At 37.1% G+C, this 15139-nt stretch overlaps 1 protein-coding gene across 1 annotated transcript; it reads left to right on the plus strand.

Moving 5' to 3' along the window:
• Positions 1–1592: 1592 nt before the first annotated feature.
• On the plus strand, positions 1593–9226 carry LOC121961495 (interferon gamma-like). Its single transcript, XM_042511501.1, has 4 exons — positions 1593–1906; positions 3947–4018; positions 7238–7513; positions 8354–9226. Exons 1-4 carry the CDS (start codon positions 1787–1789, stop codon positions 8495–8497), a joined length of 612 nt encoding a protein of 203 aa, XP_042367435.1. The 5' UTR covers positions 1593–1786; the 3' UTR covers positions 8498–9226.
• The last annotated feature ends 5913 nt before the right edge of the window (positions 9227–15139 follow it).

Below are 15139 nucleotides of genomic sequence, written 5' to 3' on the forward strand. Positions count from 1 at the left end.
TTATTATTTGGGGGTTGTTGTGTTTTTTTGTTCTTATATTAATTTAAAAATGATATTTATTTATTTTTAAACTAATTTTCAGGTAATTTTCTTTTTTTATTGACTAATTACTTTTTATTTTTATTTTTATTTTTATTATTTTTTAAAAATATTTTTGTTATTTCTTCTCCTGCTGCTAATGCCTTCTTCCCATGTTTTTTGGGAGAAATCACACCTATATTGCTCAGGTTTCAGAGGGTTAATCCAAAAATATATATACAAGTTGGTGTATATGGCCTGAGCATGACGTCATTTTTGGATGCTCCAACTCAAAGAATGCATCCAGCTGCCATAAATAGTCACGAAAGCTGATTAGATTTTGGTGGCCATAGGTCAAAGGTCAAGGTCCCTGTCACCTTGTCAGTCTCATTCTTGTGAATGCATTATCTCAGGACACCTTGAAGGAATTTCTTCAAAATTGGCACAAACGTTTCAGTGGGCTCAGTGATGAAACAGATTTGATTTTGGGGGTCAAAGGTCATGTTTGTTCTTCTTTTTTCAGGTAATTTTGTTGTGCAATAAAGTTTTAAAAGATATTGCTTAAAAAATAGCCAGAAATTAGTTAAAAGATACAAAGAAATTCCTGAAAAAGGTAAAATAATACTTAAAAAAAAAACCAAAAACAAACAAGAAAATGACAAGGAAAAAAAATGCCTGAAAATCTTAAAAAAAAAAAATCCTACTGTTTTTTTGGAACATAACTTTTAAATGTATAATTAGACTGATTATATAAATATAATGGTTTTGGATTTTTCCCCTATTAAAAAAACCCCAAAACAAACATTTTTAGGTCATTTTCTTTAACTGATTTCTTGCAATTCGTAAGACATGTCTTGCCAAAGTACTGTTCTCTTATGTTGCTGAATGTTTTATTTTATTTTGTTTTATTTTAGTTTTAGTGTAAAGAAATCAAACCAATTTGATTCGGGCTCAAGGGGTTAAATAGCTCGTGAAAGGCGTCTGAACGCAGCAGAACGTCAAAAGGTCAAAGATGTACGTCCTCAGTGGGACTCGGTGGACTGAAGGCGTTTCAGTGACCTCTCATGTCTTCACCTTCACGTTGCATCAGTGCAAAAACCATCAGAAATCTCCAGAGTTCCCAGTACGACCGCAGGTGCCATAGATTGCTCAGGGTTCGTAATGGTTTCCATTGCGTTTCTATTGGATCTAGTGATTTCCGACGCAGGCTGCTGCATCACTGCGCGCGCTTTCCGGCGACCTCCACTCCACTGAGATGCATGAAAACGCCGGCCTCTATCAGAAACCATTCCCAGTATGACCAGTAAAAAACACTAATTACATGAAAAGCACTGGGTGTTGTGCATCTTAGCAGAAAGCATTTGAATGCGTGAGTGGGAGACCCCTCACCCACTTCTATGAAGTTTGGTGATTTAAAGGAAACTGAGCAACCACAGTTTTCACACCTAGATCGGCGCTCTCTCTCTCCGTGTGTGTGTCTACGTCTCTCTGCCCCGTTGCCTCGCTCTCGTTCCGAGTTATAAATATAAGCTTTCATGACGAGTCAAACAGTTTGAGCCAACATCAGGGCAGAGAGACGCACGCCTGTCAGACGAGTCAGACCATCAGACTTTCAGAGAGACCATCACACGGGTCTTGTTCGCCACGTCTCCGTCTCCGGCATCGCTCCTTCACGGATTGAATTTGTCAGCCACGCCGGGCCCGGACAGGCTTCGGAATTGTACCAGCGACTAGCGAACGACGGTATTATTGTACAAGCGGCGATACCATGGTTGCCACGACGAGGGCGGTGGTCTGCCTGTCTCTCTGGCTGTCTGTCTGCCAGGTCGGAGGTTCGCACATCCCTCAGGAGATGAACAGAACCATCCAGAACCTCCTGCAGCACTATGTGAGTATGAACTGCCGCTGCTGTCACTTGCAGTACTTCACGTACTGGTACACGCTTTCTGTTTCCTGCTGCTGCCGCTTTCACACTCACCTCAAACACACATACATGCACACACACACACACAAACATGCACACACACTTTTTCCCATGCATGTTTAAAGGACTGTTCTGATGTGTTTTCTTTAACGTTTTAGGCAATTTACTACAAATATCATCTGTATAGTATCAATAAGAAGTATTCAGATATTTTATTAAAGTTGAAGTACTTATACCACTCTAAAATAATCTGTTTGAAGTAAAATTCCTGCATTAAAATAATTCTTAAGTAAAAGTGAATAAATATAGTCAGGAAAATGTACTTAATGTATTAAAAGTAAAGATACTTAATACTGAAAAAAATACACATCCATATAATTCAACATAAAAAATCCCAAAATTATAGTTATAAAATAAAATAAAATAGATAAACACTAGAAACCTCAAAATGATTCAAAAAGATAAATAAAATACACCTAAGAAATTTAATTATTATAAAAAATAAAGATAAAACACAGCAAAAAAATTATAGAAAAAAAAAAATGCCACTGAAAACTCAAAATTATAAAAAAAAAATATGTGAATGAAATTATTGTGACAGCTGTTCATTTATTAACGATTTGGCAATTTAATTCATAACAAAAAATATTTATAAACATTTGTTTTCCATGCAAAACTAAAACTGTCAGATGACTGTAATAAAGCAAAAACTATGAAGTAGCATAAAAATAAAAAATACACAAGTAAAGTACAAGTAACCTTTAAATCACACATAAGTACAGTACTTTTGTAAATGTACTTATGTACTCAGGTCACAGTTATGATTTTGGACAACTTTCTCAGAGTTGGTCAACTTAATGTTGATGATGTCATAGTCAGGTGTGCTGCAGCAGGTAGACTTTTAAACCTTCATGGTGCATTCAAGGACCTCTAACGTCTGACATTTAACCCTTTAACTCCTGAGCACATTATCTTGATTTCTTTGTTGTTTTTTTTCCTTTTTCCGTAGACAATTTGTGGAACTTTTTCCTGCGTTTACAAAAGAAATTGCACAATTTGCTCAGATTTCAAAGGGTTAAATACTTGTGAAAGACGCCTGGAAGTAATGTGCTGTTGCTCCAAGTTTCAAAAGGTTAAGATACGGAAACTGAAAGCAACTTTTTTTTACAATAAAAGAAACCATCCCCAAACGCGTCATATTTGGGGGCTGGATGACACACAAATCTCAGATGTGTGTCAAGTGTCTTTGAACGCACCAACGAGACAGTTTTTATGCAGAAGATTTGGAAACTGATTATGTGATATCAGACAATAAACAATAAATAATCACAAATGTCAGAGTGACCCCGAACACACCAATAAGGACATATTTTAAAAAAGTCACTTAAAGGAGAAAAGCCGATTACAATTTTAATTTTATTTTTGATTTTTTTTTTTGTCCTATCTGATAACAGCTTTTCAACAGTATTTCTTAAATCTCCAATGTCAGACTGTCCTTAAACGCATCTTTGACCCACTGAAAGTAGAAAAGCAAGAAATGCCCAAATCTGTATGATCTTTTACCAAATATGCATTATAATTGTTTATCGTTTGATAATTATGACAAAAAAACTACAACGTCTCTAAATCTCAGATGTCTGTGTGTCCTTGAATGCACCTATAAGAAAAGTCTAGAAAAGTATAAAGAAATGACTGAAATCAAATCACTTTTTTCACATCATGCTTAATTGTTTATTTTTTGTGTTTGATCACCTGCATGGAGAATATGTTGCTTTATACTTTTATATTTGATTATTTTTGATTATGACTTGCTTTAACTCATCATTAATATGCTCTATTGTGGACAGATTTGAAATCTGTCCTATGTCCGACTGTCTTTAAATGCATCATTATTTACAGTCTAGAAAAGTATACATCATTTTTAATTATTGGGTTCATATATTTGGAAAAGACACTCGGTTTTCATAAAAATTGACCTGTTTTTTTTGTCTTTTTTTTTTGCAGAAGATTTCAGCGACAGATAGATTTAACGGGAAGCCCGTCTTCTCCAGAGAACCTCTGACCGGCAAAATGGAGGTAAAAATAAGTTGTCATTGGAACAATTTAGCCTCCGTACGTCTACGAATAGAAACACGAAGTCTGTGAGAAATGTCGCTGTGGTCAGCTGGTGACAGGTTGAGGTTTTAAATACGTGATTTATTCTGTTCGCTGTTTTTAACCTCAGTTTTCTCTGTAGAAAGACATGTTTATGAGACAGGACATACGGTACGGCAGCGATACTCAGCGTACGGCCTGCGGGCCAAATGTGGCCCCCAGTAGGGTTCCCAGTGGCCCTAATTCCCAAAAAAATAAAAGTGATCCACACTGGGAATTGTTTTTGTACTTTTAGTATACATACGGTGCCAGAGTGCATAAAACAGCATCAAAATGGAGATTATTAATCAAAAAAAGAAAAGAAACACCCTAAAATCTTAGAAATGTCCTGAAACCGCAGCGACGTTTAAAAATCCAGAAACATTAATGTGCTGCATGAAGGTGATTTAAGGTGATTCAAAGTTTTTTCATGCTGATTTAAGAGCTTTTGAGTGCAGCGAGTTTTAAAGCGGTGCTTTCCATGTTTTCCTGATGAGCTCTGCCGTGTTTTCTGATCCTGAGTCAGCAGCCGCTCTCTGTCTTTCATGTCTGACACCGTGAACAGTTTGGAGTTTGCATCGAGGTTTCTTGCGGTTTTTATTTTCCCGCCGGCTCTGCACTGTGCAGCCTTTTGTTTGCAGCCGGTGCTGCGTTGAACTTTCACTCTTCACCAACTCTAACATAAAGCCACTTCATGGTCGGTTTCAAGTTCTGAGCTCCACAACAACAGAATCAAACCACTAAACACCAGAGTCCGGACATGCCACAGTCTGCAGCCTGCAGCTGCTGGCTGAGAAGTTTTTGTGGTAAACAAGATAAGAACTAGATAAGAAAGAGGCGATGCAAACTGGCTGCAAAGCTGTGACAAGTAGCACAGGGTGATGCTTGGACCTTAACCTGCTTCTCCTGCACCAGATCCTTCATAAAACACATAATTCACCATTTCAATTATTTAAATTTTTTTAATGATTATTTTTCCCCTTTTTATAGCATTTTAAGGTCATCTTTTCGTGTTTTTATTTAATTTAATTTAATTAATTAATTTTATGTTATTGATTTTTTTCTTATCTAACTTTTTTATGAATTTCTTGCAAATTTTTGGCCTTTTTTAATATACCGCCCAAGCCTATTATGCGGAAACATTTAAAAATGAGGCACTTAAAGGCCATCCGCCTCTCTGGGTTTCCCCATGAAGTTTTTCCTCCACCACGACAACACAGGTGTTGCATTTCATCACCTTTGAATAAATTGGAGTGTCCTCGTGTGACTCATTTGAGCTGCACAGCTCAGACATCCAGTGAGTCTTAGAAATTACCAGACTTTGCTTAATCCTTTGCAACTTGTGCAAATTGGTTTTATTTCTTTGAAAAATGTAGGGAAAAGTTACAAATTAAAAGAGAATTACCTGAAATTTAGAAAAAAAGAGAAGAAAATATTGAAAAACAACAAAACAAAAAAGGTTACAAAAAACCCTCAAATAAAAATAATAAAATAAAAATAAATCAATAATATATATTAAAAATATTAGATATATAGAGATGAAATATAATTATAAAAATATTAATTATGAAAAGAATATTTTATCCCTATTTTTTATTATTATCTTCTCTGTCTCTATCTCCAAACAAATTTTCAGGTCATTTTCTTTTTCCTAATTTCTTGACATTTTTGCGACATTTCTCACCAGGTCGCTCATCGCCGTTGTAGCCATGTTTTCAAAAGAAATAAACTTAGGTTTTAAAGGTTTAAATACATGTGAAAGGTGTGTGAAACAGCCCGAGAAAACTGTTCCGGGTTACAAAGGGTTAACTGTGACACTTTGTTCTTGCATCCAAATGAGCTTTCTGTTTCACAGTCAGTGAGTGGCATTCCCCTTTAAAGCCCACTCTGCGCTTTATTTAACTGATGTGTGGGAGACCACAGTTTTTTCTTTCCATTGTGTGAAAATGTTTTCGGTACCTTGAGGGAGTCACGAGTTTGTGTGAAGACCAGCTCAGAGCGTGTACGAGGTTCTCGTCCACAGACACTATATATTATCATAAGTTTAAGTGTTCGCCATATTTAGAGTAGCTTCACTTCTTCACCTTAATGTCAGACAGTGATTTTCAGTGAGAAAATGAAGCTGTTTTTTTGCTGTCTTTAAAGCCAGACTCCATTGAGAAAAACAGCGATTTAACGCTGCTGAACGCAGCAGCTGCTGGTCCGCTGCTGCCTCCATCAGTCAGTTAGTTTGTGTTATTGTGTGACTTTGGCGTTTAAAAGGGTTAGTTCAGATTCACCAAAGTCGCACAATAACACAAATTAGCAAAGTGATCGAAACAGCGGTAGACCAGCAGCTCCTGTGCTCAATGAGCTAAAAATGACTGTTTTTCTCAATGGAGTTTGGTGGCTTTGATGGAAACATAGAGGGGCAACTGAAGTTGTTATTGTCTTTGGTGAAGCGGTGAAAATACTCTCAATATAGCATTTATTGATATTGATGTTTTTAGGAGGTAGATCGCTGCTGACCCACAATGACAACAGTACATGCTCCTCCAAACCGACATCAGCTGCAGATAAAACACTGTGTATGGATAAGCACCCAAAAAAACGCACTTCAAAGATCTCTTAGGGGCCACTTTTGCAAAATGACAGGAGGCTAGGGGCTCTTGGGTTTTAGGACATTTGTAGGATTTTGGCACCTTTCTTTTAGGATGTTTCTATGATTTAAGGACATCAGGGGCTCAGCTTGAACCTCTGTTCAACCTCTCTTTTCTTTGATAAACAAGCTCTACTTTGATGCCGTTTTATGCGCTCTGGCACCGTATGTATACTAAAAGTACAAAAACAGTTCCCAGTGTGAATCTCTTTATTTTTGTTGTAAAGTGGAGAATGATTTGGGGGCCACCTGGCTATCAGGGGCCAAATCTGGCGTTTAGTATCACTGTTCTAAGGTGACGAAACATGAAAATACATATTTATAGTCGAGTTCCTACTTTTTAAGCAGGCTTTGGTTATTTTCCAAAAATCAGCTCACAGTGAGATGAAACCGGCTGCAAAAAGCTAGTTTTTCAAAAAAGGGTGAACAAAGACACATTCAAGATGCCTGACCCATCACGTTGTTAATTAAAATCAGCTCAAGTGTCACCTGCCCAAAACTAAATGTTTTTGTTTCTCTCTCAGGCAAAGAGGGTGTTTATGGGCGGCGTTCTGGAGACATACGTGAACCTGCTCGAGCAGATGTTGAAGCAGCTGCCCACCCAGAGTCCACCGACAGCGGAAAACAACCAGCTTCCCGAATCTGCCGCCGGCACCGCCAGTGACGGTCAGGTGGCAGCGGACGGAGACGTGAGGAAGGAGCTGAACTTCATCCTAAGGAAGGTGAAGGACCTGAGGAAACACCGATACCACGAGCAGGAGAAGCTTCTGAAGGAACTGAGCAACCTTAAAGAAATCAAGGTACAGACTCACACTCACACTAAAACTGCAAAAATATATTTGGATGAACAATTTGACAGTCGGCTCTCTGACCCGAGCAAAATTACGTCAACGAATGACTTATGCAGCCTTAAAATAAAGCCCAGTTCAGCTTAACCCCTAATTGGTTTGATTTCTGTCAAAAAAAGGCAATAGCAACTTGGCAAAAAAGGTGCAGCAAAAAAAAGACACTGTAGTTTTAGAGAATTATTAATTAAATTATTATTTATTATTGAGTCACTTTAAACTAGACTCTGTTATCAACCTGGGAGATTTTAAAAACGGGATTAAGGACCTTTTGAACACTGAATGCACGTGTCTCTGGATGCTTCTGATTGGCTGTTTTAAGTTTGTTGCTTTTTGCTTGTGTCTAATATTTTATGCTGTTTGTTTCAACTTTTGAAGTCTGAACTCTTGAAATGGAGATTGTGAATCTCAGTGGGAATATTCCTGGTTAAATGAAGGTTCATTAGATAAATAAATGAATAAATAAGTAAATAAACTAGCTATCTAACTTCCAATATAACTTTATTTTCTTAAAAAAAAAAGAGGGAAAAACTATAATTACCACATAATTATATATTTATTTTGTGTGATAATTTTCAGGAAATTTTCTCATACTTTTTCCTAATTTATCGCAAATTTTTGAGTAATTTCTTTACAAGTTTCTTATTGCCCTATTCTGATGTTTTTCAAAAAAAATCAAGCCAATTTGCTTACTTATTAGGACATTTTATTAAAGTTTTAATGGGACTTTTCATGTGATGTGAAATTATTTTTTTGTGTGGCCAATAAAATTAACGTAAATTTCTCCCCCTCCAGATGGATAACCGTATCGTCCAAAGCAAAGCACTGTGGGAGCTGCCATGGCTTTATGAGGAGGCGAGCTCGCTCTATGACATCCAGAGGGAGAGGAGGCGGCGGCGACGCCAAATCCGAAAGGTCAAAACTCATCTGAGACCCTGAAATGTCGACAAAGACGTCAACGGCATAAACAAGGATGTTTACTGACAAATTACAAATGCTTGAATTGACATGAGAAAACAAAAAGTTCAGACAAGTGTGCCAAGTTTTTCATTTCTTTTATTTTTTATAGTTGTAGGAATTTTTAGGGATTATTTATAAATATAGGTATTTATTTTAATGACAGTGAACCAGCAGCCTAAGCCTAACAGATATTGTAATTTTGTAAAACATTTTTCAAGGAAGTTTGGAGCTCGATACTTGAAAGCAGCGTGACGGTTTAATCCTGTGAAATACTTTTGATAACTAATCATTGAGTTAAACTCACTCAAAATCAATCAATATCACCTGGAAATACTTGATATTTATCTATTGAAAAACTGCAGATGATTTAATGCTTTAGAAAATCTGCCTTATATAATCATAACATATTTAAGTATCAGCGACTCAGGTTTTAAGATGAAGCTAAGTATCATCACTCACATGGTACAAAGTACACCAGAGATTAATACTGACATACTTCAGTGTACTCTGAACATTCAGGTAAAAGTACTTCACTGCAGCACATGTACTCTGCAGCTGTGAGAGAAGTACTAAACTGCTTAGGAATTTTTGTATTTTACTGATGATGTTATTTTTTATATTTATTTTTGTATTTAAAGTGTCTATTTAATAATGGTACTGCTGTGACTTATTGTTGATTATTTATTGATTGTATTTATTGATTGGCAAATGCAGACAAATGCAAATGAATAAATCAGAATGAACATTATTTTCAGATTCTTGTCTTGATTTTTTTTTCGTATAACATGAACTTTGTCACTAATTTATTGAGTTGAGCTCTGAATTCATGATAATATTAGATTTTTAATTTTTTTAAGATGCGAAAAGGAAGTTCAGGCACAACCGCTCATCGATTCACGAACAATCTCACCTCGAGGTTCAACTAAAGAACCTCAATCACATCACAGGATCTTCAATGACAATTTGACCAGTTGTGAAATTGTAGATTTCAAATTTCAATTTTTTTTTTTATACTTTGAAGAACACTTGTCCTTTACTTTGTGGACCAGAGGACAAAGTTATTAAAGAGCACGGAAAAAGTGGAATTTTGAACATCGACATTTCTACGACAACTGCCGAAGCTCATGTGATACAGTCAGAAGCTGAAGAACAGCTTTGAGGACGTTGAGTTTAGATTGTTTTGTCAGCTGCTGTGTCCAAAGTCAAGAGACAGGTTTAAAAACTGCCTGGTATATTTGGGTGTCATCTGCATAGAATATCATCGGATTGTTTCGTACAATTTATATATGTATAATTTGTTTCGTTAAACAAAAGCATGTAAATGTGAAATAAAAAAGGCCCTATGGTTGAGCCTTGGGGAATTCCACATGCCATTTTGGTGTGCTTCGCTGCAGAGCGGCCGCGTGAGACAAAGAAAGCAGCATACGGTCGACTTACTGTACATTTTCTGGAGTTTTCAGCACCATCTTGTGGTCTTTGTTTCGTTGATGAAGCCCACAAGATGCGTCTGACACTGAAAAGTTTCCAGTTAGTTGACTGTGTACTACAATTTCTTTACTCAAACAAATGTTTTCAAGAGCTATAATAAAGGTTTTGTTTAAAAAAGACCCATTTCTGGAGACAGGATGTTAAACACCCTTTTAAAGTAAAAATTATGACAAACAATTGCTCCAAATACGAGTGAAATACTGCATTAAAAATCCCAGTGGTTCCCAACCTAGGGGTCTGGCCTCATTAAAGGGTCACCAGATAAATCTGAGGGGTCCTGAACTGAGTAATGGGAGACAGAAGAAGAAGAAACAACCATCTTCTCTGATAATTTAACCACGTTATGCTTCATGCTGTTGTTTTTATAAAATCATGTGAGAAGTTTAAAAAGGGGGAAATGTTGAAAGTGGCCATTTGGTCACAAACCAAACCAAAAAGGTCGGAAAACCACTGGTTTAATCTTTAAAAATGATTAATTAATGTGTGTTTTATGTAAAATAATATGCAAAGTAACTAGTAGCACTGCCTAGAAATATATATACCAAATATTTGGTTAAAAATAAATGTTATGCATTCAGAATTTTACCTTTTTCTTCTGAAAGCACAAAAGCAATCACTTACCAAAAGTGTACTATTTATGCAGAATAGCATATATGTTCTTTTATATTATCGGATTATATTTACCAATGCATAAACGCGTTCATTACTTTAGTGTTGCAGCTGGTAAATATGGAGCTCTTTTTAGCTTTTATCCTGCTCGGGTTGTTTAATCTACAAAAATGAATCAGCATTTACATGTTGATTTATATTTTGTGTTAATAATCTGCAAAGTAAATAAAGCTGAGAAAAACATGTATGGGAGAAAAAAAGTGCAATATTTTCCTCTGAGATGTAGTCGAGTAGAAGTATTAAGTTGAAGAAAGCGGAAATTTGCTTTTTGCCGGTTTGCTTTTTACCATTTTTAAAGGAAAAAAACAAACAAATGACGTGTAAAATAAATAATAAATATTGACAGAGACGAGATCGTACTGCAAAAAACTGTTGAGTCTCTGGTTCTCTGCAGGCGGGCGGGCAGGTCCTGGTATTTCTGCAGCTACAGAAACTCTAGACCACCACCCTCCCTCCAGCCCACAGCTGTGATCTCACTTCCTGTGACATCACTTCTGGTAAACAGCAGGTAGCCTCCTTTTACTGTAACTGTGCAGCCTTTTCACCCATAATGCACCTGGGGTCGATCTGTGAGGTTGTGACTTCTAAGAATCGAGCTGCGCTTCCCCACAGCAGCTGCAGCGCAGAGCTGTGTGTTTGTGTGTGGTCAGTTGCAGGGACTTCACAGACAAACAAACAGAGATATTTTAATTCATTTCTTTCATGTGAATTGTTTCATTTAATTTCTTTTATTTGCTTTATTTGCTTAATACTGTCTGACTTCCTCTCTGTGGCTCTCAGCTCTAAGCTCATTGGTTCCTACTGAAGATGCAAAATCTTTAAAAACATTTTTTTAAATTTGCAATTAAGAAACAACTGATAACTGTAGTTTGTGCAACAGTGCATCTGTGGGGACTATTTTTAGCAGCAGATTAGTCTGCATTTGCTGCTATAGTGAGTATTTGACAGTGACACTTTGGCGCGACGCCTGCTTAGCTGCAGACCACCGAAAACCACCATTAGTATCCAACAAACTACAAAATCGATTGTTTTTTAGTGTGTCATTGCTGTGTTTCCAGCGGCATTTGTGCCAATGAACGTACGTGCTGTTTCACAACCAGTGGCTGCATTTCCAGCTGCATTTGTGCCACCAACGTGAGTGTTTTTTAGCAACCTGTGGCCATGTTCCCAGCTGCATTTCTGGCAAAAAAAGATATTTTAAGCCATTGGTTTCTGCATTTCCAGCGATGTTTATGGCACCAAACATAGGGCTTGTGTTGCATTTGCTGGTCACACTTGTTGTGGCATTTGTGGCACCAGTGAAGGTGTTTTTTGGCAATCTGCAGCTGCGTACCCAATGGCGTTTGTGCTACCAAAATTTGGTGTTTTTTAGCCACCACTGCCTGCATTTCTATCCAGGATTGTGCTACCGCATGTAGGTATTGTAATCCAAAACATGATAGTGTTTGTGCCTAAAAATAGCCACGTTAACAACATGGCTGTTACAAACATGACGTTTCTGGACTTTGCCTGTAACCTCGTGTTGTTGTTGTCGTCGGGGGGGTTTGGTGTGGGGGGTTTGAGGAGGCGGACTGCTGGTGGTAAAGGGCACTGCAGCAGGACAGAGATGGAAACCATGACTACAACAAGACAGACACTGTTTCTGTGGTGTGTGCGTGTGTGTGTGCGTGTGTGTGTGTGGAGGTTTCATCTTGAGTCAGCATGTTGCAGATGCTGCTGCAGGAGAAAGGAAACATGTTTGCATGTCTATAAATGAAAACACCAAAAGCATGAACTCATCAATGTACTGCTGCTGCAAACAGGCTGCAGAGAGGCGCCATGGATAACATCAGCAAATACATATCATAATATATCTATATATATATACATCTATCTGTCTATATATATATACACCTATCTCATCTATCTATCTATCTATCTACACACACACACACACACATATACATACATACATACATATCTATCATACTACACACACACACACACACACACACACACATATACATACACACACATACACACACACACACACACACATATATATATATACATACATACGCACACACACACACACACACAAACACATACATATATATACATACATACATACACAAACACACACACACACACACACATAAATATACATACACACACACACACACATATAAATATATACACACACACACACACACATACATATATATATATATATTTGCTGCATGTCACCCCCTCTCTCTCCCCCTTTTACACTAAAGCTGTCCCCTCAAAAAAAGGTAAAAAAAAAAAAACCCAAATAACAAAAAAAAAACCCCAAAAAAAGCCGAATCAGAAATATTTCATTGATTTATTGAGGGAAAATTGTAGTTCTTTACAGCCGAGCATTAGAAATAAGCACAACATGTCTACGAATTTAGATATAAAATAGAAATACAGTAATTATAAAAACAATATATAAAGTGCTGAGTGTGTGAAAATGTTAAACTTTGTGCCCTGTGCTACAATTCAATGTAGAAAATGTTAGAAATATAAAATATGCCTGTGATGCTACAATGTACAACACTTTATTAACATAAGTAAAGATAACAATGGAAACATATGCAACATATATCATATGTATAACATTGTATATTAGTACAATACATGCATATTTAGTACTGCATATGTAGTTCTGGAAATAACCCGATGAGATGCTGCTGGCGCTTTTTTCGGTGCATGATTGTGTATTTGATGGTGTTTGTCTGCATGACTCAGAGTGAATCCAAACGGCTTTACACGAGCAAGCGTTTCTGTATTAGATTTCATATTATTAGCAGGAAGTTCAACACACACACACACACACACACACACACACACACACACACACACACACACACACACACAGAGAGAGAGATTGCTTGCTAACCACTGAAAGAAGATAAGATGATAAAAAGTACTTGAGAAATACAGAAGTGTCACAGGAGGAACAAATGGAAGCAGTTTCTGCTCATCATTGTATCTGCTGCAGTTTTTGAGGCTTATTCAAAACAAATCCCATCAAAGGCTAAAATCAACGATGTGTCAGTCCGTCTCTAACTGCTGTCCAACTCTCAGTCGGTGGTTCTCAGCTCCGAGCTCGGAGCTTCCTACCTAAGATGCAAATCTTTTGAATTTTAATTAAAAAACAGCTGCTCACTACTTCACGTTTTTTAGGTGCTCAGAGTGTGTCGAGTTTCAGTGGTATCCACGTCACCATGCAGTGCTTTTAATGTTTTGGCTGATCGGTGCAGAGTAAACTGCATTTTTTGGGACTATTTTCAGCAGCGGATTAGTCCACATTTGCTGAGTTTACATTAGTGAGTTTTCTGCAGTGACACATTTGCCCCGAAAACTACCAACAAACAAGTGACGTGGCTGTTTTCTGTGCCGATGCCCATGTCTGAGGGAAGGCTGAATGCCCAAAAGGTCACACGTGTGTCATCTGGTCACCTGGTGCGTGCTGATGGGAGCGTGCACTCGTGTGCAGACGTTATTTATTCTTTCATATTTCTGCTTAGTCCAGCACATAGTTTTCATCACTTTTGGATTTGCGCGCTGCTCGAACTTTTCTGTGCCGATGAACATCAATAATAAAATACATAACTCTTAAGAAATATTCTTTTTAGATATATTAAAAAGTTGTAAAATGAGACACGTTAAAGGCTCACAGCAGCGTTTAAAACTGGAACGTTTTGTGATAATTTTATCTTCCCGTCCTGTGAAAACCTCAAATATCCAGATGTTCTGGTGTTGAATGTGATAAACTGAAGCTTGAAAGTGTAAACGGGCTGTTTTTAGAGATGCGTGGTTCTCACAGGACGGCCACGCTACAATAGACCATGATGCATTGCTGTATTTAAAACTTCCCAACAGGCCAAAAAGGAGCTAAAATGAAAAACCTAAAAACATCTACAGCAGGAAAATAGCTCGTCGATGCAGCAGGAATGTCAGAGTTAAGAAAAGTTTTACTGCAACATACTCACTTTGTACTTTTACTGCTGTGAAGGACCTGAGTACTTCTTCCAGCACTTGATATGAGAAGATGAAGAGGTGGTCACAGGTGGAAAATAGCAGCAGCGGAAAGTTCCTCAGAAATTTGTATTTTTCATGTGTTGAGTTTGTTAAATGAAATTACTTTATGTTAAAAACTTCAGCTCATAAAAATGAAATTATCTGCTCAGCTTTGATTCATTAATTCATTGATTGAATGATTTCTTTATGTCAACCATGTAAAATACAAAAAAAAAAAAAAAAACAGTATTTAAATACTATGAACAGCAAAAAAATGAGAGCAGAGGAGTAGAAAGAAATATAAACTTAACCCTTTCACACCTGGATCGACATTAGATTTGTTGTGCTGCGTTCAGACACTTCACAAGCATTTAAACCTATGAAACCCGAGAAAATTTGGTGGATTTCATTCGAAAACATGGGAAAAATCATAATGAG

This window comes from Plectropomus leopardus, chromosome 22, assembly GCF_008729295.1.
Source record: "Plectropomus leopardus isolate mb chromosome 22, YSFRI_Pleo_2.0, whole genome shotgun sequence".
Classification (NCBI taxonomy): domain Eukaryota; kingdom Metazoa; phylum Chordata; class Actinopteri; order Perciformes; family Serranidae; genus Plectropomus; species Plectropomus leopardus.

Excerpts from the sequence above, each read along its gene's own strand:
- LOC121961495 (XM_042511501.1), top strand. The coding sequence starts at position 1,787 with ATGGTTGCCACGACGAGGGCGGTGGTCTGCCTGTCTCTCTGGCTGTCT. Across the intron at positions 4,019-7,237 it reads CTCTGACCGGCAAAATGGAG|GCAAAGAGGGTGTTTATGGG; the intron begins GTAAAAATAAGT and ends TTTCTCTCTCAG. Across the intron at positions 7,514-8,353 it reads GCAACCTTAAAGAAATCAAG|ATGGATAACCGTATCGTCCA; the intron begins GTACAGACTCAC and ends CTCCCCCTCCAG.